General features: G+C 35.5%; 2 protein-coding genes across 3 annotated transcripts; both read right to left on the bottom strand.

Annotated features, from left to right (window-relative positions):
- Positions 1 to 7,102: 7,102 nt before the first annotated feature.
- Positions 7,103 to 9,615, bottom strand: LOC149726431 (52 kDa repressor of the inhibitor of the protein kinase-like). Its single transcript, XM_089889396.1, has 3 exons — positions 7,659 to 9,615; positions 7,410 to 7,606; positions 7,103 to 7,354 (listed from the first exon to the last, which is right to left on the bottom strand). The coding sequence occupies exons 1-3, from the start codon at positions 9,613 to 9,615 to the stop codon at positions 7,142 to 7,144; spliced, it is 2,367 nt and encodes a 788-aa protein (XP_089745522.1). The 3' UTR covers positions 7,103 to 7,141.
- A 6,856-nt stretch (positions 9,616 to 16,471) lies between these two features.
- Positions 16,472 to 25,532, bottom strand: LOC149726430 (asparagine synthetase [glutamine-hydrolyzing]-like). 2 transcript variants are annotated; one of them, XM_089889701.1, is made up of 12 exons: positions 25,334 to 25,532; positions 24,806 to 24,874; positions 24,662 to 24,745; positions 24,044 to 24,197; positions 23,406 to 23,588; positions 21,447 to 21,548; positions 20,906 to 21,033; positions 20,410 to 20,536; positions 19,634 to 19,775; positions 19,204 to 19,351; positions 18,494 to 18,649; positions 16,472 to 17,903 (listed from the first exon to the last, which is right to left on the bottom strand). In XM_089889701.1, the coding sequence occupies exons 1-12, from the start codon at positions 25,511 to 25,513 to the stop codon at positions 17,727 to 17,729; spliced, it is 1,650 nt and encodes a 549-aa protein (XP_089745827.1). In that variant the 5' UTR covers positions 25,514 to 25,532; the 3' UTR covers positions 16,472 to 17,726. The 2 variants fall into 2 exon arrangements, with proteins under 2 accessions (XP_089745827.1, XP_089745828.1); XM_089889702.1 differs by having other exon boundaries at positions 25,031 to 25,457.
- Between the last annotated feature and the right edge of the window lie 677 nt (positions 25,533 to 26,209).

Below are 26,209 nucleotides of genomic sequence, written 5' to 3'. Positions count from 1 at the left end.
TGACCCCAAGGATAAAATTAGTTGGGTTGATCCTCCTTCATTGCACTTTTGGAGCTAACTAGTAGGTTACTATATTAAATTTGACTTCTAAATAAATAAACAACACAACAAATCAACTTTTTTACAAAATAAATTTTAGTTTACGGCACCCGTTATTCTAAACTCTTTCCAACGTGTACTTTTTTGCTTTTTTTTAAGTCTAGCAAATGTTATCAGTCGCTTTTGAAAGTTCTGTAGGCTAGGCTAGCTATCGTAGTCTACCTATGGTTGATGCCGGGAATTCAATAAAATCGCGACCTCAAGTCCAACTTTTGCTTAAATGCATTTCAGCAATTAATTTTTTATTTTCATGGTAAAGAACTTTGTGACGTAATGAATTACCTGAAATCAAACAAGTAAATCCTGTAATTTTTTATGGCTGCTAAGCTGCCGTTAAAATCTTGCTTTCCGAGCATATTTGCCATTATTAAACGAAAATCCTGTAATGAGGCCCAGGGTGTTCTGGTTTGTCTAGTACTCTAGTAAAATCGCGATGCACTCTGTGGTGAGCTGCCCGTTGTTAGGAGTTATCTTTCTAAATTTCTAAACTAATGAAATTCTTTTCAGAAGGCCTCAGATGACCCCAGGCTAATTGTCAGGCGACCCCAGTTGGGGTCGCGACCCACAGGTTGGGAACCGTTGCATTATAGCTATAGGTTAAGGTCATGCTAAATGTGTTACTCAAATTTCTGTAAATTACAAGAGCTAATGGTGCCTTGAGAGAAAACTCAGAACCAACAAGCCATAATCTTCTTCTCCTAAATTTAATTAAATTGTTTTTGTCAGTCATTTTTAAAGTTTGGCTAGTTTTAAAATTAATAATTTAATTTGGTTAGTTTTAAAATTATTTTATCCGTATATTTTGCAATGAATGATTTTGCAGTTTTCATAAGTCACGTATTTGTAAACAAAAATTTAGTCTCAAGTACCACAATGGTGCACGTTGCTGGACTTTTTAAACTTCGCCTGCATTTGATGGCGTTAACATTATAACCAAATTCAAACAGTAAAGGATTTTGGTTGCATAGGTCATATGCGTTTGTAAATAAAGATCTAGTCTTAATTACCACAATGTTGCCACGTTGCTGGACTTTACACTTCGCCTACATTTGGTAGTGGTAACATTATAACCAAATTTAAACAGTGAAGGATTGGTGACCTTCTGCCTAACATTCGCTGATGTCTAAACTAGGACTCATTCTAATGATAAAGATTCGCTGATGTCTAAACTAAGAAGCAATCTAACTAACATTCGCTGATGTCTAAACTATGAAGCAATCTAATGATAAAGATAATGTTGTCTGCTTTGAAGAAGTTAATTTTATTATTGTCATTTAGATGCCACATAGTCCAAATATGCTTTGTATTTTGAATCAGTTTTTTTGGGCAAGAATTTTGCAAACTAACGTTGCAACATTCAAGTCGTCTTCATTCACCACCCCTTTAATGTACTTAGACAAATTTATTTAATATGTTTTTTTTAGTTTAGAATTTTATTGCAAACCACAACAAAACAAGTAAATAAATAACAGTTTTATAATTTTTATTATTTAATTAAGGAACAACATTTGGTAGTGGTAACATTATAACCAAATTTAAACAGTGAAGGATTGGTGACCTTCTGCCTAACATTCGCTGATGTCTAAACTAGGACTCATTCTAATGATAAAGATTCGCTGATGTCTAAACTAAGAAGCAATCTAACTAACATTCGCTGATGTCTAAACTATGAAGCAATCTAATGATAAAGATAATGTTGTCTGCTTTGAAGAAGTTAATTTTATTATTGTCATTTAGATGCCACATAGTCCAAATATGCTTTGTATTTTGAATCAGTTTTTTTGGGCAAGAATTTTGCAAACTAACGTTGCAACATTCAAGTCGTCTTCATTCACCATCCCTTTAATGTACTTAGACAAATTTATTTAATATGTTTTTTTTAGTTTAGAATTTTATTGCAAACCACAACAAAACAAGTAAATAAATAACAGTTTTATAATTTTTATCTTTTGATCAAGGAACAACAAAACAAGTTAATCAATACCAGTTTTATAAATTTTTATCATTTGATTTTAATTTTAGGATAAAAAAGGAACAACAAAAGTAAACAAATAAATAACAGTTTTAAATTTTCGAATTTATTTAATATGTTTTTTTTTAGTTTAGAATTTTATTGCAAACCACAACAAAACAAGTAAATAAATAACAGTTTTATAATTTTTATTATTTGATCAAGGAACAACAAAACAAGTTAATCAATACCAGTTTTATAATTTTTTATCATTTGATTTTAATTTTAGGATAAAAAAGGAACAACAACAAAACAAGTAAACAAATAAATAACAGTTTTAATTTTTTTATATTTGATTAAGGAACAACAACAAAACAAGTAAATAAACAACAGTTTTATAAATTTTTATCTTTTGATTTAATTGTAATTTAAAAAACAACAAGTAAAAAACTACCAAGATATGTACATTTTCAAATTTACAATTTTTCACTTGACTTTTTAAAAATATTTTTTAAATTTTCTTTGTCCTGCTCAGCAACTTCTTTGGCAATTAATGCTGTCATATCTTGACTTACTTTTCTCGCTGTGAAAATTCAAGTTAAATTTAACTAGCCTGATATTCCAATGCCATGCATGCATACCATGAGTGCGTTTACTTCGACCAGCTGGTGGTACAGGTTGTGTTGGGGAAGGGGTGGGTTCGCAAGTCATTTCTTTGGCTGAAAGAGAATCTTCTTGACTTTCATTAACTGGACTGTGATCGTTTGAATCCGACATCTCCGTCATTTGATCTGGATCAACACCTCTACCAGCTCCAGTACTATAAGTAATGACCGGGGATCTCATGCTTTTTAATGGTGTAATAACACCACTCTATCTTTCGTCTCCTGTGATGGGAAGTGATTTAAGCGGTGCTGATATCGTAGCGCTTGTAGACGGTATTGTGGTTGATTTTGGAATAGTTAAAAATCAAGTAAGTGCTGTTTCTGTTGACGGGGAAATTCTTAAAAAATTAAAGGTTATTGGAGTTCAAAGTTTGGTATGTCGGCGGATTGGTGCGGAGTGCATTGGGATCTGGCCCATGGCTTGGAATTGGCGCGAAAAGTTGGTTATCTAATCCCTGGCCCATGGCTTTTGGAATTGGCGCGAAAAGTTGGTTATCTAATAAAAATAAGCGAGGTCTGTTGGATAGGATACATAGTATTTCCACCATGTTTAAATGGGGGAAAGAGATACGAAGAAGGACGGGAATTGGCAGAAGAGAGCGGGCGGAAATGGTATGCTCCTCAAGGGCTTTGTGATACGCGCTGCGCGCAGTTCGAATATAGAGCTGTCGATTCATTTTTGAATAATTATACAACAGTCATAGAGTATTTTACCGATAAATCCGAGGAAACCACACCGGTTCGTGGAAATGCAACCGATAAATCCGAGGAAACCACACCGGTTCGTGGAAATGCAACGCCCAACGCAAAAAATACCTTGGCTACGTTGGAACCTGACAGATATCTCCTTTGTTTGTCGCGCGCTGCTTTATTCCAATTTGGCAAATGAATTATCTCAAGTTAGCTGCGCTTTACAAAATCCAGCAACGTTACCATGGGATAAAGTTGATGTTTGTGAAGCATTTGTACGCTGGTTAGGCGAGAGCGCGACAAAGTTGTGTGCTTCTGCAACAAATCCAACCCATGAATTAAAGGCATTAAAATGCTTTCACTGTTTTCAAAACACGTTATGGATTTGGTAAGTGACAACCCTCAATTCTGTGGTGTTGAACTAAAGATGAATGGCCCGATTAACATTGCGGTCGCTTTGCGGACGGTGGCATCTTTCTTCGACTCTTTTTCTAAGGCATATAAAACACGCGTCCTGGATCAAATACTGGAGACTGTATACGTGGCTAAAACTTGTTTTGATTTTAAGTCTTTAACCGACCATAACGTTGATGAATTGGGCAATTCATTTTTACAACTTTATGAATTTGCTTTTCGTCATATTGAAATGCCAGAATAGGAAGATATGAAGTCTCAATATCTTCGTTTGATTCAAATTATAAAAGAAGACGGGCCGTCCCTACAATGTAATAAGAGTACAATGAATTCAAAAATTGTTGAAAGGATTTTTTCTAATGCGAAATACCACAAGGGAAGTTATGGAAAATTTTAACCTGCAGCACAAACGAAGGAGCACTGGTAAAAACGAAAGCATCGCAACTACCTCGAAAGTTGTTCAACGTCTCATGCGGGAGCCTTCTAAATTTCCTAGATTATTTTCTTTCGCAATAAAAAACATAAAACAATTTTGACTAGTGTGAGTGTGTGTTAACTGTTAACCATGATTTAAAATTTAAATGTTCAATAAACCAGTGTATACGTTGATTTCAATCCCATTTATTGGCGTAACTTAGCGATGAGATGATAATTATAATTTCTGTGTATTCTTTGAATATTAAAGCGTTCAAAATGCAGCATGGCAACGTTTTTTACTCGCTCGATTTCGCAAAACAATTTTGACTAGTGTGAGTGTGTGTTAACTGTTAACCATGATTTAAAATTTAAATGTTCAATAAACCAGTGTATACGTTGATTTCAATCCCATTTATTGGCGTAACTTAGCGATGAGATGATAATTATAATTTCTGTGTATTCTTTGAATATTAAAGCGTTCAAAATGCAGCATGGCAACGTTTTTTACTCGCTCGATTTCGCTGAGCTGTTTATTACACGACGAAAATAACATCGAGTTGCGCATCTCTCTTTATCTTGGTATTAACTTAGTACAACGCTTTCTGGATAGACCGCATCTGTAGCAGCGTTTTCTATTGCACTGGCGCCCATACCAGACCGTGTCTATGGTTAATTATGCGCTTACAACAAGGTTTTGTATAGGCGAGGTAACAGACGCTCGTAAAATATATTACGCCCGGTCGGTCCGGATTTCCAATAAAACTAAGCAGTCACCGTCCGGATTTACAACTTTTACAATCCTGTTACTTTAAATATTCAGCATTATTATTAGTAAACTGTATTTTGAAGTTTGCTCCATCCTACTTTTAATCGCTTTAATGACATTTTTAAATTCTAAATAAAAAAATATTGCAAGCATATTTTGTGGCCCGATAATAGCTGTCGTGAAAGGTCATCTGGTTTTGGAAAGAAGTGGCTTGCAGCACAAATTAAAACTGAACAGCGATATAAATGTCCAGCTGGTAAGGCACTGCATGTCACCTGTAAGCACATAGCAGCTGTTTGTTATTTTCTTGTAAGTGTAATTGAAGTTTGCTGGACCAGCAACTATCACAGCGGTTCCATCACCCAGGCATGCAGGTGCAAAATACCACAGTAAATTAGTGCATGCCATTTGTTTAATCCTAATACTTTGTACACGGTTCTTCAAACCTATTATAATTCTATAAGTGTGGTTATTTTTAGGCCTATTATTTAAGCATGTACGATCGACAGAAGTTTCAGGGTACATGGTAGACCGACCCTCGGCCAAAACGATATATAGAAATTTGCCGGAGGAATATGATTATGTGCGCAAACAAGTGATAAATGATTGTGCTTTCACCAGAGATACGCAAATTTGTTAGGGGGTGCCGATCTTCTTGCTGCCCAAAAACGGATAAAATAAAAAATGTTGAAAATTCTACAATAGTTTTGAAAGAAAACGATAAATATTATGCTCAAATCCAGGCTCAATTAGGCATCATTGGAAGAAAAATGTTGTATTTTATAGTTTACACGTTTAAAGATATCTTTGTGCGAAGTATTTCGTTTGACCCTCATTTTTATAGTTTCTTGAACTTTTTTTACTGACCGCTGGATACCATTTGTGTCAAAACAAAGTAGATTGTTATGATTTGTTTTGCGTATAAAAATGTAAATAAATCAGTGTAAATAAATTCTAAATCATTACTATTTTTACTTTTAAATCAGAAATTTGGAAACGCTCATAAATAATTCTGTATCCAACAGTAGTCATTCGTAATGAAAGGGGGCGTTCAAGGATTCTGTATGCATAGTTTAATAAAGAAGTAGTTTCACGGGTACGCGATATCACGTGGTTCGTCACGCATGACTGTGGTCCCACTCCGCGGCAAATGGACTGGCAGAGAATAGTGTTAGTTGTAGTATTGGTTAGTGGTGCGTCTCTAATGTTTGGTGTAACAACACAAACTTGTCTTACAATACAAAACTAAATAGTATTCATGTTCGCAATGTCAATTTCTAAGTAGTAGTAATACAGTAAGTGTATGTGACTATAGTATTTTTGAATTGGTTGTTATAAAGATTTTCTGTTTTTCTGCTGTCAGACTTACTTGTAACTTGTACACCCGAGGTCATTTAGCAAATATGTGTTCCACTTCTGTTGAGTCCGTAGTATTTTTGAATTGGTTACCCGAGGTCATTTAGCAAATATTGTTCCACTTCTGTTGAGTCCGTAGTGTATATCTTATGTGTATAAATCGTGAAACTAACTGCTCCCCATAAAATAGAGAAACGAATTTGTCATCGCCTCCTAGCGGAAAAAAATTTCCGTCTTCTCTGTATAGCTCCATGTAAAAGAAATAATGAAAAAATTGGATCCTTTAAAGGAACTTACAAATCATGGAGAGGTATTTGCCAAAAAGTGCATAGCAAATGCAAATTGCAGTAAAAACATTGACATTCTCGAAATTAATATTGCAGACTATCCATTCATATGTCATGATAGTGATCACTGGCGCAAATAGGGGGGGGGTTTAGGGGGTCGAAACCCCCCCCTTTAAAAAAATGAAAAAAAAAAATTCATAATTTAAAAAAAAAAAAAAAATTTAATAATTTTTTTTTTAATAATTTTTTTTTAATAATTTTTTTTTACTTCAAAATAATTGTTTAAAAATTAATTTAAAGTTTTTAATCTTAAATTCCCCTATTCTGAGCCGGGGTCGGCAGCGGTGGCTTTCCGAAAAAGCATGTGAAAATTTTTAGCCGGGGTCGGTATAAGGTGCTCAATCTCTCGTAAAAAACATTATATTTTAAGGTCTAATCGAATGACAACAGCTCGATGTTAAAACGAAATCAATTTTATTTGTCAGTTATCCAAACATTACAATAATAATTCAAGACGGCGAGCTTTCAGAGCCGCGAATTGAGTAATTAAATGTTCCGTGTCGACGATTACGTCACGATGCACCGTCATCAAGGCAATCCCGTTCAGACGATCTTGACGCATGGTGCAGCGTAGGTAGGTTTTTAACCTACGTAGCTGGGAAAAGGAACGTTCAGCACTGGCTGTGGTGACTGGGAGCGTGGCAACAATCTAATAAGGGAAAGTGTAATTCATTTGTGCTTATTTCGACTCACGTAATGCTTACTTTTAAAAGTTGGCGAATATTTGGGAAGAATTCCCCGTTACACGCCTGGAGAGCAGATTTGGCGTCAGATGGCAGTTCTTTTTTCTCTGCTGACCACTTCTGTCGCCAATAGCCCAGCTCTGACGTAATCGTTGCAGCGGCATTTTTTTCCAGGTCTTCTGAATATAGTTCAACCAAATTTATGAGCTGATTTTCATCTAAAAATAGAACATAAGGTTTTTGTTTTATAGCGCTATTGTAATTATATACCAAAAGAATCGGCGAGATATTTTGGTATGAGTGCGTAACAGTTTGCTGCACGTTGAAATGTTGGAGAAAATCGTTCTTCAATTTGGCTAATAACGTCTTCAATGAACGGTAAGAACGTAATGTTGTGCAAATGCTGCTGAACGGTAAGGTTTGGAGAAGTACCGCGTGGTAGAGTGCATATAATCGGGATGTTGAGGCTTTCAGCAATGCACTTTGCATCATGGAAAATTTTTTCAAAGACTTCTTCTGAGTTTCCCCTCATAATCTGCAATTTTTTAAGCGTTTGTTTCACCATGTTTGCGCACGATACCAGGTCAACTTCTTTGCCTTGTAGATTAACTGATAGTCGATAGGTCTCTTCGAATACCGCAGCGATGCATTTTGCATCGCTCAAAAACGTGAAATCACGTAAATGCAGTTTGACTTCTGTTGCACCCTTCGAAGTGGCTATTGTGTTCGACATCTCCAGGTCAACCACTGCATGAAGAATGTGAGGATATAGTTCCAAAAATATTTGAACCGCTTCGTGCCGCTCGACCCACCGCGTCTCACAAAGTTGCTTTAAAGCTCTGTGTTTGATTGAATGACCTTGAAGAGCCTCCATTGCGTTTTTCAAACACTGTTTCCGTTGAGGGCTGCCGTCAAAAAATTTGGCTGCATCTTGTATGATCGAAAGCGCTTTCTTTATCGTTCTCAGTTTACATGCGTGGTTTATTACAAGATTTAACACGTGCGAGTTGCAATGTGTGTAGAGGGCCTTTGGATATTTTTCTAATATGCGAGACTGGACGCCCCGATATTGACCCGACATATTAGCAGCGCCATCGTAGCCTTGCCCACGCATTAAGTCCAGGTTCAAGCCCCAACTACTTATGGTCGATAAGATGGTATCAGATAATGCTTTGCCTGTAAGCTCCATCACATCGACAAAACCCAGGAAGTCTTCTCGGATTTCAAGGCAATTTGGACGCACCTCGTGAACGTAGCGAACACAGATGGATAATTGCTCATGTAGTGATACATCGCTTGTTTCGTCCGCCAATACAGTATAATGGTTTGCGTTTTTTATATTTGCCACGATCTTCTTTCGCATTTCGTCCTCAAGGAGAGCTATTATCTCATTTTGAATGTACCAACTGATATAACGGGCTTTAGTTGGAGCTTCGTTAACAAATTCAAGGCAGTAGGAGTCACCAGAGGAAATACGGTAACGAAGCAAAGCTCGAAAATTGCCTTCGTTTATTGTCGTTTCAAAGTCTTCAGGGTTGTTGAGTGGTCCGCAGTCTCGATGGCCACGAAGGGGAATGTTTTGCCTGCAACATAATTTAATGGTATCTACGACACATTTCATAAAACGTCGATTTCTTGACACTTGTTGAGAGTGGGAAGAAGACATTTGATTGACCACGTTGCCGGAAGTAGATTCCCAGGTAGCAATAAAGTGTTCGGTACGAGTTTGCGCCAGTTTGTGATATTCTCTCTTGCTGTGTTCAGTTATGTATTCTCTTGCCTTTTTTAAGTTGGTCATTGGTGATGTTACGAAGCGGTTCAATAATGAACCTCCAGCAATTTCAGGTGCAAAGACCACGCAACTTTTGCAGAACGCCCCCTCCTTAAGGTGACTATATGTCAGCCATTTCCATTCATTTAACCAGTTGAGTTGAAAAGTCAAATCAACTGGTTTGCCTTTAACAATGCGTTGTTTCGTTGGAAATTTGTAGTGTTGTCCCGGCTTCCAACTGTTGTTTAGCAGGAGATATTTTGTTGTGTCGTCTAACGAGTTTCTGGAGTCCACGAACGTTCCTATGTCATTGTCAGGTTGCAGCATTGGACTTGGTTGTTTCTGCCTTGTAGCGGCAAGCTCTGCTGTGATGCTCGTTTCTGCACCAACATTTTTTTCTTGCGTTGTACTAAAAAATAAATTCAATCTTGCTTGTTTCTTTGGCTTGGGATTCATAGCGAACTCAATAGGCTTGTTTCTTTGAATCGGGATTCTTTGGGTTTGGATTCAGACAGTCTGACAGCATGGTATTTATACCTTTGGATTGTGACGTCACGAATATGGCGTGATAACGGCAAGTTGATATTGGGATTGGAAGATGCGCCTGGAATGACGCGTTCATGTGCAGTTGCACCTGGAATGACGATCCAGATGCACCTGGAATGACGTGTTCATGTGTAGTTGCACCTGGAATGACGATCCAGATGCACCTGGAATGACGTGTTCATGTGCAGTTGCACCTGGAATGACGTGTTCATGTGCAGTTGCACCTGGAATGACGATCCAGTGCATGCCAGCCTGGAGGGGCGTGATCGCCGCATGGTCAAAAGCGTTGATGGTCTAAATTTTCCATGATGCAAAGTGCATTGCTGAAAGCCTCAACATCCCGATTATATGCACTCTACCACGCGGTACTTCTCCAAACCTTACCGTTCAGTAGCATTTGCACAACATTACGTTCTTACCGTTCATTGAAGACGTTATTAGCCAAATTGAAGAACGATTTTCTCCAACATTTCAACGTGCAGCAAACTGTTACGCACTCATACCAAAATATCTCGCCGATTCTTTTGGTATGTAATTACAATAGCGCTATAAAACAAAAACCTTATGTTCTATTTTTAGATGAAAATCAGCTCATAAATTTGGTTGAACTATATTCAGAAGACCTGGAAAAAAATGCCGCTGCAACGATTACGTCAGAGCTGGGCTATTGGCGACAGAAGTGGTCAGCAGAGAAAAAAGAACTGCCATCTGACGCCAAATCTGCTCTCCAGGCGTGTAACGGGGAATTCTTCCCAAATATTCGCCAACTTTTAAAAGTAAGCATTACGTGAGTCGAAATAAGCACAAATGAATTACACTTTCCCTTAGGATTGTTGCCACGCTCCCAGTCACCACAGCCAGTGCTGAACGTTCCTTTTCCCAGCTACGTAGGTGAAAAACCTACCTACGCTGCACCATGCGTCAGCAAGATTAGTTTTACCACGGCCTACTAGAGATATATCTCTCGTAGGCCGTGGTTTTACTATTGCTCTGAATATTTATCTATAACTGTTTCGCATGTGTAGCAATTGTGACGTTATCTCATACAATCGAATATCAAAAATTTAACTGCGGTCGTCTTTTTAACCATTTTTGCTACACACGGTGAGTAGATTTAACTCGATTATGACTTAATGATGTTTACTGAGATAAAGTTGGGTAGTATCACAAAAAATAACAAAGAACAAGGAACGTAATTCTAACGTGTTTTTTACATCCACGATGTAGCTAATAACGGACGCGTCAATGGACATTATGACGCAATTGACCGCATATAAATTGTTGTTACGTCGGAAAATAAGCTTCGCTGTCGTAACCCAATAACATGACAGCGTACGTGGTAATTTAAAAATTTAAATAAGTTTTTACAACGGGGGGGTTTTACAGTAAAAAGGGGGGGGTTGTAGCAAAAATTTTTTTGCGCCTTCGGCGCAAGTCAGAACCCCCCCCCTTTCAACTCGTCTATTTGCGCCAGTGATAGTGATCGTTTTTTTAATCCAGCACCTTCAGATAAATTTAGTGGGCCGCATTTGTTGTTAATGCTTATTAAAGAATGCTCAAAAAGTACAAGAAAAATTGAAAGCTCTTCGGGACTAACTTATAAAGGCATTAGTGAAGTGGAAAACGATGGAATTGAGTATTTGGCTGGTTACACTGTTATGAAAGCTTCAAAAAGTTTGGATCCGAAATAATTTCACCTTTCATACAAGACGAGCCACATGGCAATTTAATCAAAATAATGGAGAAGAAGCAAGGAGTTTTATTTTATCCTAGTGAAGATTTGATGTACATTTTACAATATTGTTTCCAAATATGTGCCAAAGAAGTTGAAAAGAAACCTCCAAATATGTGCCAAAGAAGTTGAAAAGAAACCTCAAGATGTCAATTTCAATCAATCAACAGAAACTATCCTAAAAAGCGAAAGATTTCGCATATCTTTGTGCAAATTTAATAACATGTCAAATGCTAATTGCCTTTCTGCTTTGTCTTTTATTGTCAAATTGTTTGTTAGAGTTTTGGCTTACACCTTTGCAAAAAAACTTTTTAGTAAATTTGTCAAAAGTGGATCGAAGGGGTTGCGCAGTGATTTAAAACGCAAAACAAAAAATAAAGCTTACTTTTTGAGATACTGTTGAGTGTTGGCCATACATTGTTTTTTCCATACTTTTATTTATTATATATATAAATTTTACATAATTTTTTTGATATAACAATTTAAAAGTAAAATAAAAATGTTAATATGCTTTCGTTATGTAAAAATGTTATTGCTTTCATTATTAGATTTTTTTGCTCTGTGACCCAAATTTGGATCTCGAGGAAGCGCCTCTGTACTGCTTTAACAAAAAAATCCTAGAGAAGTGATAAATTTGGGTAGAGCAGCAGGTCAGATCGGAGAATAAGCACTCTGAGTAAAAAGGCTGTTGCTTCTTATATCGTTTTACATTAATACGACATAGTTCTCTTATTCTTTTATTATCGCACTGATGTACATTGGTCTGTCTGTAGTGATCTGTATTTCTAATGTTTATACGACATGTTTTTCAGGGCAATTTGTTTAATTTAAATTGTCTCAGTACACCTTTGCAAAAAAACTTTTTAGTAAATTTGTCAAAAGTGGATCGAAGGGGTTGCGCAGTGATTTAAAACGCAAAACAAAATAAAGCTTACTTTTTGAGATACTGTTGAGTGTTGGCCATACATTGTTTTTTCAATACTTTTATTTATTATATATATAAATTTTACATAATTTTTTTGATATAACAATTTAAAAGTAAAATAAAAATGTTAATATGCTTTCGTTATGTAAAAATGTTAATGCTTTCGTTATGTAAAAATGTTTTATTGCTTTCATTATTAGATTGTTTTGCTCTGTGACCCAAATTTGGATCTCGAGCAAGCGCCTCTGTCCTGCTTTAACAAAAAAATCCTAGAGAAGTGATAAATTTGGGTAGAGCAGCAGGTCAGATCGGAGAATAAGCACTCTGAGTAAAAAGGCTGTTGCTTCTTATATCGTTTTACATTAATACGACATAGTTCTCTTTTTCTTTTATTATCGCACTGATGTACATTGGTCTGTCTGTAGTGATCTGTATTTCTAATGTTTATACGACATGTTTTTCAGGGCAATTTGTTTAATTTAAATTGTCTCAGATACGTTTAGCTATTTATACTCATTATGCCATCGCATTGTGCCCTACCAGGATGTGGGTATTCGCACAATAAATGTAATGGAGGTCCAAAAAGAAGCCTGTTTACTATTAAAAGGCCGGATTTAGGAAAAAAAGTGAATCGCACTGATGTACATTGGTCTGTCTGTAGTGATCTGTATTTCTAATGTTTATACGACATGTTTTTCAGGGCAATTTGTTTAATTTAAATTGTCTAGGATACGTTTAGCTATTTATACTCATTATGCCATCGCATTGTGCCCTACCAGGATGTGGGTATTCGCACAATAAATGTAATGGAGGTCCAAAAAGAAGCCTGTTTACTATTAAAAGGCCGGATTTAGGAAAAAAAGTGAGATTGAGCGAGAGCATTACCGTCAGCTCACAAGAATTATGTTGTCCATGAGGGATGCTGGTAAAGGGGACAACATAAAGAGCATGCTAAATAAAGAAAGGTTTGTTAAATGACAACAATACTCATTCTTATAGGATTGGGTGATCATTGTAGTTCTTTCTTATTGTTTGTAATAATATTTTTAAACTGAACATTTCAGTGCAGCAATTTGTGACATTCATTTTAAATCGGAAGATATACTCAAAAATGGTGATAGGTCAACTCTTCGATTGGGTGCAATACCGTGTTATAATTTACCAAAATCGACCAGTGTAACAACGGCTGCATTAAACCCTGGTAGACATGGAACAGCACTTAACCGACCATCACCTCCACCAGTTGTTTACCATAAAAATTTATAACAAATACTACGGGCTGCCGAAAAATTACCAGAGAATATAGAAGGTTTGGTAAATTGAGGTTAGCATTTTCTAGAAAATATATTTTAGAAAATATATTTTCATGTCTATTTTTGAAGGATTTTCGGTATTGTATTTTCTCTCCAAAGACGAACTGCAACTGACATTTCAATTTCAGAAACCAAACCGTCTCACTCCTGACAACAGGTGGACGAAGTTGTTTTGTTAAGGCATGATTGTAAAAGCTGTGTAATATATATAATATTTTGTTTAGAATTATGTTTTGTTCCATTGACAAAGAGTTGGTCATAAAAGATTTTTCTTTGCATGGTTGGCCTGTTAGTCAAAAATATTGGCCAAATATTGATGTGATGCACGATTCTTTAAAGCATACTTTGGGTTTGACAATTGGTAACACACTACATAAGCATACAGACTAAATGGCTAACTTTCAGCTAAGATTGTGAATGTGCGTATTTGTACCGGTATTGAACAGACGAATAGCATGACTCGATTTACCAGCCTCACCCGATTTTGTCTTGGACTGGCACAAATATTACAAGTACTACCATATCATAGATCTTTCAGCTGCCACATAATAAATGGTAAGTAAATTGTTCTGAATATGCCCTTGCAAATTCCTACAATATTTTGTAAAACAAAATGCAGTTGGAATTAAGAAAATGCAATTGAGGTAGTCTGTTTATATATAATAGCAACAGTAAGTTTATATACCAATGACTACCTGGATATACAATGCTTTAGAATCCGATGACCAAATAAAAATAAAAGAACAAATAAAACAATGATTTTGTCAAATCACAATTGGCATTTTCTGCGTTATGCTAAAAGTTTCACTAGTAGAAGGTAGATGATATTGTGTTTACAGTCACCGTTAATCGTATATGTATATTTATGTCGCCTATTGTTATGCGACCGTTCATGCGTGTGGCTAACTATTATAGAACGAGATGATTGTTACGTCACTATCCTGCATCCCTTTCGTTGTATTCGAAACTGTTTGTGTGTGTTCGTTCTGTTTACATGTTTCGCTTATGTTAATCTTTATTCGTCTTTGCAGACATCGTAATATTTTATTTGCAAAAGTTTGCTGTTACAAAGATAAATACTTTCAGTTTAGATTTTAAATTTGTACGCATAAACTAGAATTTCTTGGAAAGTTAACCATTAGGACACCTCCACGTTATTTTTCAATACAGCGGACCATTTCGATGTCAGAACCAAAACAAGCCAAGTTGGATTCTTTTTTTTCTACTAGGAGTAAAATTCTGCAACCTTTGGAAGAAACCACACTTACGCCCAATATTGGTACTGCTATTCACGAGCCCAAACAAACAAAAGAAACGAGCACCACAGACGATCTTGGATTGGTAATGCAACACGATTCACAGTTAACCAATGGTGAGAGATACAGACTTCTAACTTCCGATGGTCCGAAGAATGTCCCACTTCTCGATACCATCAGGCAGATTCGTCGGAAGTTTTTGAAAATATGTCTCGGAGATTTCAGGTTTGCCGATTGGTTGGTCTATACTCAACTCTCTAGTGGCGGCGGTTTGTGCAAGATATGCATCCTGATGCAAGCGCGTTTGAAGCACGGCGATCTCTCAAACGCTGCTTTTGTGAGCAAACCCTGCATCGACTTTAAGAAGTTTATCGAGAAGGCTGTTGGTCACCGAGATGCAGGTTACCATATAGAGGCAACTTCGGCTGCAAAATGTTTTATTAAAAGCATGGGAACTGGCCAAAATGTGTCTGCGAGGTTGGACGCAGGACATGCCAGGCGAATGGCGGAAAATAGAAAAGCAATGACTTCTATCGTTAAGACTGTGGTCTTCTGTGCCTCGAGTAACATCCCTATGCGAAGACATTCCGCATTAATGCAGGGGACGAACAGTTAAATAAGGCATTTTGCTCGAACGGCTGGGAATGCCAAATACACCAGCCCAATGAGATTGTCAGGTTAGCCAGCCAAGTGATTAAAATTGTCCAAGACATAGTAGCTACACAAGAGGTGATAAAATACACAAGTGTTTTACTGGATTCGATGTCGGCCACGTAACACCACGTGTCGGCTGGCCGGTTAACGAGATTGAACGGTTGGCATTCTATTGATTTGATTGTAATGGCAGGACGCATTTGCTGCTATACTGTGTGTGTACCTGATTTTATACGAACCAAATAAATAAGTAACACTTTCACCGGAGATACGCAATTTTGTTAGAGGGTGCCGATCATCTTGCTGCTCAAAAATGGATAAAATAAAAAAAAGTTGAAACAGGTACGACCTTTCCAATTCTTTAATACACTGAAAATTCTACAATAGTTTTGAAAGAAAACGATAAACATTATGCTCAAATACAGGCTTAATTTGGCATCATTGGAGGAAAAATGTATTTTATAGTTTACACGTTTAAAGATATCTTTGTGCAAAGTATTTCGTTTGACCCTCATTTTTATAGTTTCTTGAACTTTTTTTACTGACCGCTGGATACCATTTGTGTCAAAACAAAGTAGATTGTTATGATTTGTTTTGCGTATAAATATGTGTAAATACATTCTGAACCCTGGATACCATTAGTGTCAAAACAAAGTAAATTGTTGTAATGAAAATGTAAATAAATTATAATGTAAATGTATTATCAATCATTACTATTTTCATTCTTATTTACAATGCATGATCTAAAATTAGAAATTTGGAAACGCACATAAATAACTCCATATCCAACAGCAGTCATTCGTGGTAAAAGAGGCGTTCAAGAATTCTGTATGTTTTTTTATAAACCAATGATCTCAAAAGGGATGCGATGGAAAGTCACTCACTCCTCTGTCGTGCACTCGTTGTGTAGCATCTAGCTGATGCTTTCCTTTAAGTATTGTAGGTATATTTAACACAAACACTAAACGATGCAATCAAATCCTGCCGAATTCCCGGATCAGCCATAATACTGCCACCCGAGTGAAATGTTTTAACGACAGTAGTTTTTGTTTTTGAGTTTTTTTCTTTTTGATGTTTTTAATACTAAATTTAATAGCCTTCTGACTGTTATAATTTGCACTTTTAATTTTTTTGTTGTTTTCCCAAACCCCATTTGCCCTACCAGCAACCACTTTTGCAAAATTAAAAATAAAGTAACGCAGATTATAGGTGTGCGGATCATGACTGTAAGATTTGGTGGAATACATAGCGTTTCGTGCTGCTCTACTTTTCCTACCACCGAAGCATTTTAACTCGCAATAAGCATAGAGGTTTACTTTTTGCACGTTTTTTTCGTGGTAATAGGCATCGCCAAACTAGAACTAATCCAGCGAAAAAAACCAGAGTAGCAAAACGATTAATCACAGGTGGTTAGTTTTAATTACAGAAATGTCACAGATGGATAGATAATATAGTTTAGTTATAAAAGATTTTCAGATTTTTAAAGTGTTGTTGAAAAAAGAACACAGTCATAAAAAAGCCTCATAAACGAATACAAATGTGTAAAATTTAGCGTATAATTAATACTGTCAAAAAAATAAATATTATTATAATATGCTTGCAAACGTATTGTGAATTGCATTATAATATATATGGTGGCTATATATAAATGTCGTGTCCGCACATGCGATTTTTACTATAAATATTAGTTGGGATATTGTGGATATCTTTAGCACATAATATTGTATGTTTTCTAACCGTTTTTTTAACAATTGAGGCACTCTTTTACGGTCGGGAGAATATGGTTATATAATTCTATATTTTTACTACTGAAGGGGGTGAAAATAGAGAACAAACACTTGGCCATCTTACTCCAACCTAATATAAAACTTGAGGGGATAAACAATTGAAAACGTAATTAAAAGCTGGAAAAAAACATTTGTTTACACATAATATAACGCGTATTTCAATTTTCATTTAGTAGTAAACAAAGAAAAATCAAAGAATAATTGTTATTTCACGACTCCTGCAGACCGTTCTAAATTATATAAAACACAATCAGTATATTTAGATATTGTGTGCTAAAGTTATCCTATTTTTTTCACCCTACTATATGAATTAGAAAATAAAAATGCCAACACCTTGCCTACTATGGTTATTTCTTAAAGCCAACCATTAACTTTGCAAGCCCAGTTCGGTTTTCGTTGATACTCCGTAAGATATGATAGTTGGGAACCAAATTTGTTTTCGAAAATCTGCCTGTAGTAAAACTCTTCTTTCGACCTTGGTGTATTGTGTGGATACGTTGTGCTTGCATCGGCTAAACACTCGTCGCTAACCTGCGGGTGCCCAATTTAAATCTTGTTGTGGAATATTATAACAAACATCCTTTTATCAATAAATAAATATATGATAGTGTGAATGTACTTATATTCTCGCGTGGTGAAGCATAGGCGGTCGTTGATGTTCTGTTTCATACACCTTGATATTTTTTAAGACTCTATGATAATATGGTGTTAACGCACTAAACCAACTCCACGTGACACGCTTCGGAAACAGTTCTACTTGTGCATATACACCTTATATTACTGTAGGATGAGATGGATACCGTGAGCACCTGAATCTCATATTTCCAAATTGTGTTCCAAACAATTAACAACCCTCATTTTGATTTGCGAGGTTGCGGTTGTTTAATTTTAAAAATATTCTTTGCTTCTCACGTAATAAAAGAAAAAATAAAAACACGTCCCATTTTGCCTCCCCCTTACTTTATACTCTGCAGTATAGTAGGATAAGTAAAAAATTATTGTATTCTCACGATTCCCATAGACCGTTGTTAATTGTTTAAAACACGATCAGAATATTGTGATATTATGTTCTAAAGATGTCCTATCTTCTCCCACCCTACTATATCACATATTGAGTATACCTGTTTAGATATGTCTTCTTGTAAAAAATGATACCACGGCCTTGCTAACGTTGCTACTCCGTCACTAAAGCCAACTTTTTGCCTCCATAAAATATTAGCAGGTATCAAGTTGGTTCCCTCAAACGCGGCCCGAATCAAATGCTTTTCAATGCCGTTCTGTAATGGTATGGACAAATTGTGAATATCACATATAAAACATAAAAAAAGAAGTATAAATTTGTGGGTATAATTCTTTTAGAGGATTGTCTATTTAAATTAACGTATGGCCAACAATTTAGACATCCCATAAGAGACCACTGGTTTGTCTGTCTTGCCCAAGGAAACTTACACCTATAAATCTTTGGTCGGCGCCGTGGCATAGTGATTAGCGCGCCTGCCTGTAACCATAGGTAATGGGTTCAAGGTCGACGTTGCTACCATTGTGGGCGTATGTGTCCTTGGGCAAGACACTTATCGACAATTGCTCTAACCCAGTGGTCACTGATGGGTATTCCAAATTATCAGCAACACATAAAAAAAATCCAAAAAAGTAATCACCCACAAAGTAACGTACATGGTAACTCCTGTGAAAACGACTGTCGTTTTCCGGCCGCGCGAGGATAAAGTAAGTTACATTCATTCAAATCGATCTCTAAGAAATGGTTTAATCTCCGAACACTTGATCATTAGAGGTTTTGATTAAAGTTTTCAACATGAACGTATTTATTTACCTTAGGTGCCCTCAGGTCTGCTGGCAATGATAAGTAATATGAAGTAAATGCATGGTCTAGAAACGGGGCTCGTATTTCCAATCCGTGTGCAGCAGTACAACGATCTATACGCAATACATCATACAGATACAACTGCATCAACTGACGTCTTAAAACAAAATTTTGTTAAAGAGGTTTTTTATTAAAACCCAACATTTAGTCTGTCCTTCCTCGAGAGTAGTTAGTTCCTTAAATTAATCTTGCGTAAAATATGTAAATACGCCTCATTTTCATTATATTTAGATTCAACAGCCTGGCTTCCTGACCGATGTACCGTCACACCTTTTTTTCTTTTTTGTCGTTGTGCCTTTGCATTCCGGTTCCTTGTGGTTTTAATATGATCTTCACTAACGTGTTTAAAAGGCTGAACAAATAATGGTATGTTATATACCTGCTTTCTATGTCCCCATCCTTTGCTGTAGGTTGCTTGTGGAAATACAAATATCCTTGCGCTAGCTCATCAGCGCCCTCTCCCGTCATGATTAATACATTGTCGGTGTTTCCACTTATGTAACGACACAACAGGTACAATGCTGCAGAATAAAAGGTTCAGAAATCTAGTAAGAATTTTGTGCTTCGAAAATGTAACAGACAAAAATCAAGTACAACCAATATTATATTAGAGGTATGTATTTCGCCTAAATGCCTTCGTCAGTCTTTGCAAAAAATAAGTTTTTTTTGTAGAGAAACATAGCCTATATCATAAAATCAATATTAGTTGGACTTAATTTTTAACAGTTGCACTTTCGTAGCATTAGACCGTTACTGTATTTTATTAAACAAGAATCGTTCAACTATATAAACATTAGATTAGGGTTAGATTAACAAAACCTCTTACAAGTTAGTAATCTAAGTATTAAACGAATGAATTAACGTAACTTACTTTATCCTCGCGTGGCCGGAAAACGACAGCGGGAACGAGAGTTGTTATAACAGGGGTGTTCTGTTTCGTACACCTTGTGCCATCTTACGAGTTACGAGGTATGTTTTCTTTGTGGGTGATTAATATTTTTCGGGGGTGAACTTTTTTATTTTGTTTTGTATGGCTGATAATTTGTACAAACCATTAGTGAACACAGGTTGTAGCAATTGCTGTCAAGTGCCTTGCGCAAAAACACATACGCCAACCATGGTGGCAGTATTAAATATAAACAGAAATAAACTTACGAACGGCAATCCGAATTGTCAAAGGGTCATAAGTTTCAAGAGTGTAAATAACTGTCTCCAAGGCATTCATTCCTTCAGTTGGTGTGAACGTGATCTCGCTATGGTCGCTACCTATATAGCTTGCCACCTGCGATAACAGATAAACCAACCCTAATGCGAAAACATATTATAGTAGCAGTCCTACTGTGTTATTGAATTGTAGGTGATTATTTTTTTGATTTTTTCATTTTTTTATGTATGACTGATAACAACCCATTAGTGCCACCATTAGTGTACCCATTAGTGACCACTGGATTGGAGCAATTGCTATTAAGTGTTTTGCCCAATGAAACAGACGACCACAAACGGTACCAACGACGATCCTTGAACTCATTACCTTTGGGTTAGAGGCAGGCTCACTAACCTACTGTGCTACGGCGCCGGAAACTTTTAGCTTCAAGGTTATAATTCTTGCTTGTTTATAACCTATGTTTATTTAAAGATTATTTTAACCAACTTCTCGGGCTGCTGTTACATCAGGACTTTCCGCCATTCCAATTGTAAATGTTTGTAAAGGTTTTTTGTCTCCCCTTTCCCTCATTTTCATGACCGTGATTGCACTTATCAGGGAGGAGTCCAAGCCCCCTAACATGAATGAGCAAATGGCAGGGTTTGAATAAACATTACACACAACGTGCCAACAGCATGTGAATAAATATAACTAATACGACAGTCGTTATACCACAGGTGTTCTGTTTGAATGAATGTAACTATTACGGCAGTCGTTATACCACGGGTGTTCTGTTTCATACACTTTATGTCCTTATACCAGTTACCACGTATGTAACTTTGTAGGTTATTTTTTGGGAGAGTAAATTGTAAGTAAATTTGGAAGAGTAAAAATTTTTATAAGGGGCAACTGCTGTTACATGTCTTTCACAATGACACATAAGCGCACAATGGCAACAACGATAGGCCTTGTACCTGTTGCCTTTGGATAAGAGTCAGGCGCGCAAATCCTTGACATAGCGTTGGAGAAACAAACGTGTAAACCATACCTGATAATAAACTTGCGAAGCTTCTTTGGCCGATCAGACGTTTCTCCACCGCTTCGTAAATAAGGCATCGTAAGTTGTTATAAATAGCTTCCTTTGTGTAACCTGCATGTTATGTTTAAAGTTGAAATGAAAAAAAACACGAATTAGTACTATCCTACCTTTATTAATTACGAACAATTCAAAAAATATATATTAAAACACACGGGGAGACATTTAGCGATTCGCACAGTAGATGTAAATTTACCTAATCGAAAACACACAAGGTAAGACGGGACAGTTTAAAATACTTGTTAATTTTGAATAAGAGATTACAGATCTAATGCGTGAGCACGTTTACTAATTAGCATAGTATTAATTAACCCTATTACTACAACGGTCGACTACGCTCGTTTAAAAATAAATCCGAAGTAACCAACAAAGCGGTTTTCAGTTGCCATTGGTGATTGTGGAGCAGTAGGTAGAATGCATTTTTTACATGTATTATAAAGATTTATTATTATTATGTATGAGGATTGTTGAGTGATTGGTAAAGAATATGTCTAAATACGCTTTGTACAACTTCCGTACCCTTGTATACTTACATTAGTTAACCTTGTCGTTGCTTAAAATCGCTTGTTTTCGTGAATTTAGATAAACCGTAGTCACGCAGTAATTAGCTAATGTTAGAAGGTAATAATAATCATATGGTGTTTAATTAAAAATAATGTTTCAATTACGATTAATGATAATACGGTATAAGAGTAGTGCATTTAATGCGTCCCCTCTTAAATGCTAATAGTTTGATTCAGTCGTGAATCTTTGTGTGGATTTTTTATCTCACCAACACGTGTCGTTCCAGACAGTGTTTTCGCTATGTAAAGTGTACGAGGAAAGTAATCGTTAATCAATCGCTCATCGTGCGGTTTTAAATCTGAAAATTTAGTCTAAAAATTATAAATATATATTATGATTTGATTTCAATCAAGAGAATAAAGAAAAATGCTAGAATTAAGAATTGAGATAAGTGCGAAAAAAAGTCACGAAAAAAAACAACAACAACAAGAACAACTGTTCGACAAAAAGGATCTATATGACCACTAACGTGCTCAATAATAAATGATTTTTTATTGGACATATACTTGAATACCACGACATATTATTAAACGCATTTAATTTAAGTTTAAATATTCCCTTTCCTGCCGTAATGTTATAGCTTTTAACATGTTATCTACAGACCTACAGTATATTATTGTATGAAAACTTGCTATTGTTTAAACGATAATGGATATCGTTCAAACAACAATTGAAGAATATTGTATTCATGAAACGCATATGAACCTGTAATAACAGAAAATTGAACTATTAACAAAGTCAACATTTTTGTTACCAATTGGTTATTGCTGCACTGCTTTTTGCACAAGCCACTTTTAATAAATAAATTTTAACAATATTTTAAAAATATTATGTTGTGACTATATCAGCATCTTATACTTGAATTACCTCTGAGGTATAAATAATTGAATTAAAAGCAAACCTTTCAAAGTTCGGCAATATAAACCTACAAAATTGTAACATGCTGAAAGATAGTACACACAATTGAAATACTTTTATATTAATGATTTTTTGCAACTTGTAGTTAACCTAACGAATTTAACCGGCTGTGCTATATATATATGTTTTTTTTGTCTTTTTTTTATGTCTAATCAATATCATATTGACCACTCCCTATTTTCTTTTACGAAATACTCAAGTTTTTTTAAGAACTACGAAACTAGTTTAATCGTTCATACTCGCAAATTACAAAATTGATTGACGCGCGCTTTATAAAATCGTGATGGGCTGTCGAACTATTCTGTATTATTTTTTTGATTATCATCATTAAATTAATTATCATCTTCATCGACCCTACTATATAGCTAATTAGCGATTGAAACATTTTTAAAAAGCGTAAATTGTTATAAATTATTTTGTATTGATTACCATTGTTTAATTTATTGGCCTGATGTAAAAAGTGTGCTGGCATTTCTCCGATTCTATGAAACTGAACAGGGGCAGCCTTTGATACTTTTCCGTCCTCTGATATCTTACAAACCATGGAATGCCCAGGAGGTAAATGCTGGGGTTGAAACGCTTTGTGACCGTTGATTTTAAAATCGCAAAGACCTGAAGGAAATGCTTTTAAATAATTATGACAACACTTGTTTTAAAAAAATACAAAATTTGTTATAATATTATAATAATTTTTTATAAAATTGTAATATAATTTTCTATAACATTTTAATACAATTTGTTATAAAATTATACTAAAATTTGTCGTAAAGTTATCAAAACTTGCTATTAAACTGTAACATTTTTTTTTATAATATTAAATTTAAATTTGCTGTAAATGATAATAAAACTTGTTATAACATTATATTAAAATCTGTTATAAAATTATAATAAAATTTGTTATAAAATTATAATGGGTTCTGTTTTAAAATTATCATAAAATGTTATCATAAAATTATCATAAAATTGTAACAAAATTTGTTAATAAATTGTTATAACATTAAATTTAATTTTTTTTATAAAATTATATTTAAAATTTGTTATAAAATTGTAATATACTATAATATTACCTTTAACCTCTGAGCATACACCAAGAATATTATTTTTCGTGACGTCATAAAAAAGAGGACGCACACCAAAGGTGTCACGTGATAGCAGGACGGAGTTGTTGGCTGTATCGATTATAAGAAATGCAAATACGCCATCCAATAGCTGGCTTGCTTTCTAGTTGTAAGAAGATAAACGTTAGTTATGCTTTTAACAAGTGAGTTGCAATATAGCAAAATGGGGAAAGACGAGACACCTTTCCATTTTTTTCATTTTCTTGTCTTATTTGGTAGTAAACAAAGAACATTCAAAGAATTGCAAAAGCATATTCTCACAACTCCCATCAACCGTTGTAAATTGATTAAAATACGATCAGGGTATTCAGATGTTATGTATTAAAGGTGTCCCGTCTTTCCCCACCCTACTATATGACATATTGTAGGAATTGTTTATATAACATCAACTTGCTGGTACACATTCAAAACTATATAGGTTCGTTAAAAAATTTAATTACGAAAATATATAGAACTGTAGCCTCACGACACTACAAAGACGTTGTTAATTGCTATACAGTATACACGATAGGAAAATATGTGATTTAGTTGCTAACAGTATCTCATGTTACCCTACAGTTCTAATACCTTAATTCCGAATTTATTATACAGATGAACTATTACTTCACAGTCGCTACCACTTTCATAGGAAAAACTGAATTCTTCCTGAAGCTGAAATACAAGGTTTCATAAAACAATTTGTCCTTTAGAATTTATTATGTTTATGTTTACCTGTTTGTAGTTATAGATTTCGCCGTTGCATAATAGTATCAGGTGAGGGTATTGTTTCAAGATCATCGGCTGTAATGAAAATTTAAGCGTGCGGTGTATCACTTATGGCACATGTATTAAATGAATGAATTTGAATGCGCTTCGGTTAGTGTTACAAACATAACGTTCTTGGCTAACGTTACAAGCATAACACATACTATAAATGAATGAATGATTGAAACTTACCTTATCCTTGTGTGACCGGAAACGACAGTCGATATAACACGGGTGTTCATACACCTCGTGCCCTAGGTATGCCCACAATGGTAGCGGCGAGGAGCCATGAACCCATTACCTCTGGTTTACTACAGGCATGCGCGCAAACCACTTTGCTACAGCGCCAGACAATATTCCGTTTTTATTATAAAGTTGGTATAGAAATACCGATATTATTTTTATATATCTCTTCGAAAACAATAGCGAAGATAATATTTAAATAACGAAGAGAAGAGAACTACAGGAAAACGACAGTCATTAAAAAATATCCACCTGCATGCCACCGCTCCCTCCTACAATCTGCAATCGGTGGAAGGCCAAAACACAGTTACGCAGTTGTGAAAGATTGCAGATTCGAAAGTTGTCAGGTCCACGGTGAGAAACTCGTAAAGCAGCCGTATACAAATCAACCGCATCATAATTACAGCCAAATATAGCCCAAATACCACACATGATAAACTTATCTGAAGAACATAATATATAAACTAAATACTGAAAGCTAAGATAACGGTAATGCGACTCAGGAACTCTGCGGAGTATAATATAGTCTTAATAAACTTACATTATAGGTCAGCTCTCTTGTTTTTTTTTGTCAACTGTTTTTCTCAATTTTTATTGATTGCATCTCAAGTATAAATTTAACACTCTAAACTTTTCTTTTAGAAACAAATATAAATCTATACATATTGTACAAATCTGAAGTGTCTGGTGCCTTTGTTGTCGTTTGAAACATACAGCTTTGTTTATTACGAAGCGGAAACCTCTTCAGTCACTGGTATTTACGATGACATATAGTGTATATATATATATTTCCGGTGCCGTGGCCCGACGCTGCTACCATTGTGGCCGTATGTGTTCTTGGGCAAGAAACTTAATTGCTCCATCCCAGTGGTCACTAATGGGTTATCCAAATTGACAGCCATACGTCAAAAAATGAATAAATGCCCCCTGCTGTATTCCGGCCACGCGAGGATAAGTGAGCAATCATTCATTCATTTATAGTTTGAGTTGATAAACCCAAGAAAAAACGTTAGCAAAACCGCATATCCCGAAAGTGCCTAAATTTTGTGCTATAGTTTCCCTAACACAAAAACGAGTACAACGTATTGGGGTTTATAATGGTAGGCTAAAATAAATACACAAGGTGTC

This window comes from Ciona robusta, chromosome 12, assembly GCF_009617815.1.
Source record: "Ciona robusta chromosome 12, ASM961781v2".
NCBI classification, from domain to species: Eukaryota; Metazoa; Chordata; class Ascidiacea; order Phlebobranchia; family Cionidae; genus Ciona; species Ciona robusta.
This window is presented reverse-complemented; position numbering and strand designations above follow the sequence as displayed.

Excerpts from the sequence above, each read along its gene's own strand:
- LOC149726430 (XM_089889701.1), bottom strand. The coding sequence starts at position 25,513 with ATGTGTGGTATTTGGGCTATATTTGGCTGTAATTATGATGCGGTTGAT. Across the intron at positions 24,198-24,661 it reads ATAATAAATTCGGAATTAAG|AAAGCAAGCCAGCTATTGGA; the intron begins GTATTAGAACTG and ends TCTTACAACTAG. Across the intron at positions 19,776-20,409 it reads GACAATTCGGATTGCCGTTC|CATTGTACCTGTTGTGTCGT; the intron begins GTAAGTTTATTT and ends TTTATTCTGCAG.
- LOC149726431 (XM_089889396.1), bottom strand. The coding sequence starts at position 9,615 with ATGAATCCCAAGCCAAAGAAACAAGCAAGATTGAATTTATTTTTTAGT. Across the intron at positions 7,607-7,658 it reads ATATCTCGCCGATTCTTTTG|ATGAAAATCAGCTCATAAAT; the intron begins GTATATAATTAC and ends TTCTATTTTTAG. Across the intron at positions 7,355-7,409 it reads ATATTCGCCAACTTTTAAAA|ATTGTTGCCACGCTCCCAGT; the intron begins GTAAGCATTACG and ends TTCCCTTATTAG.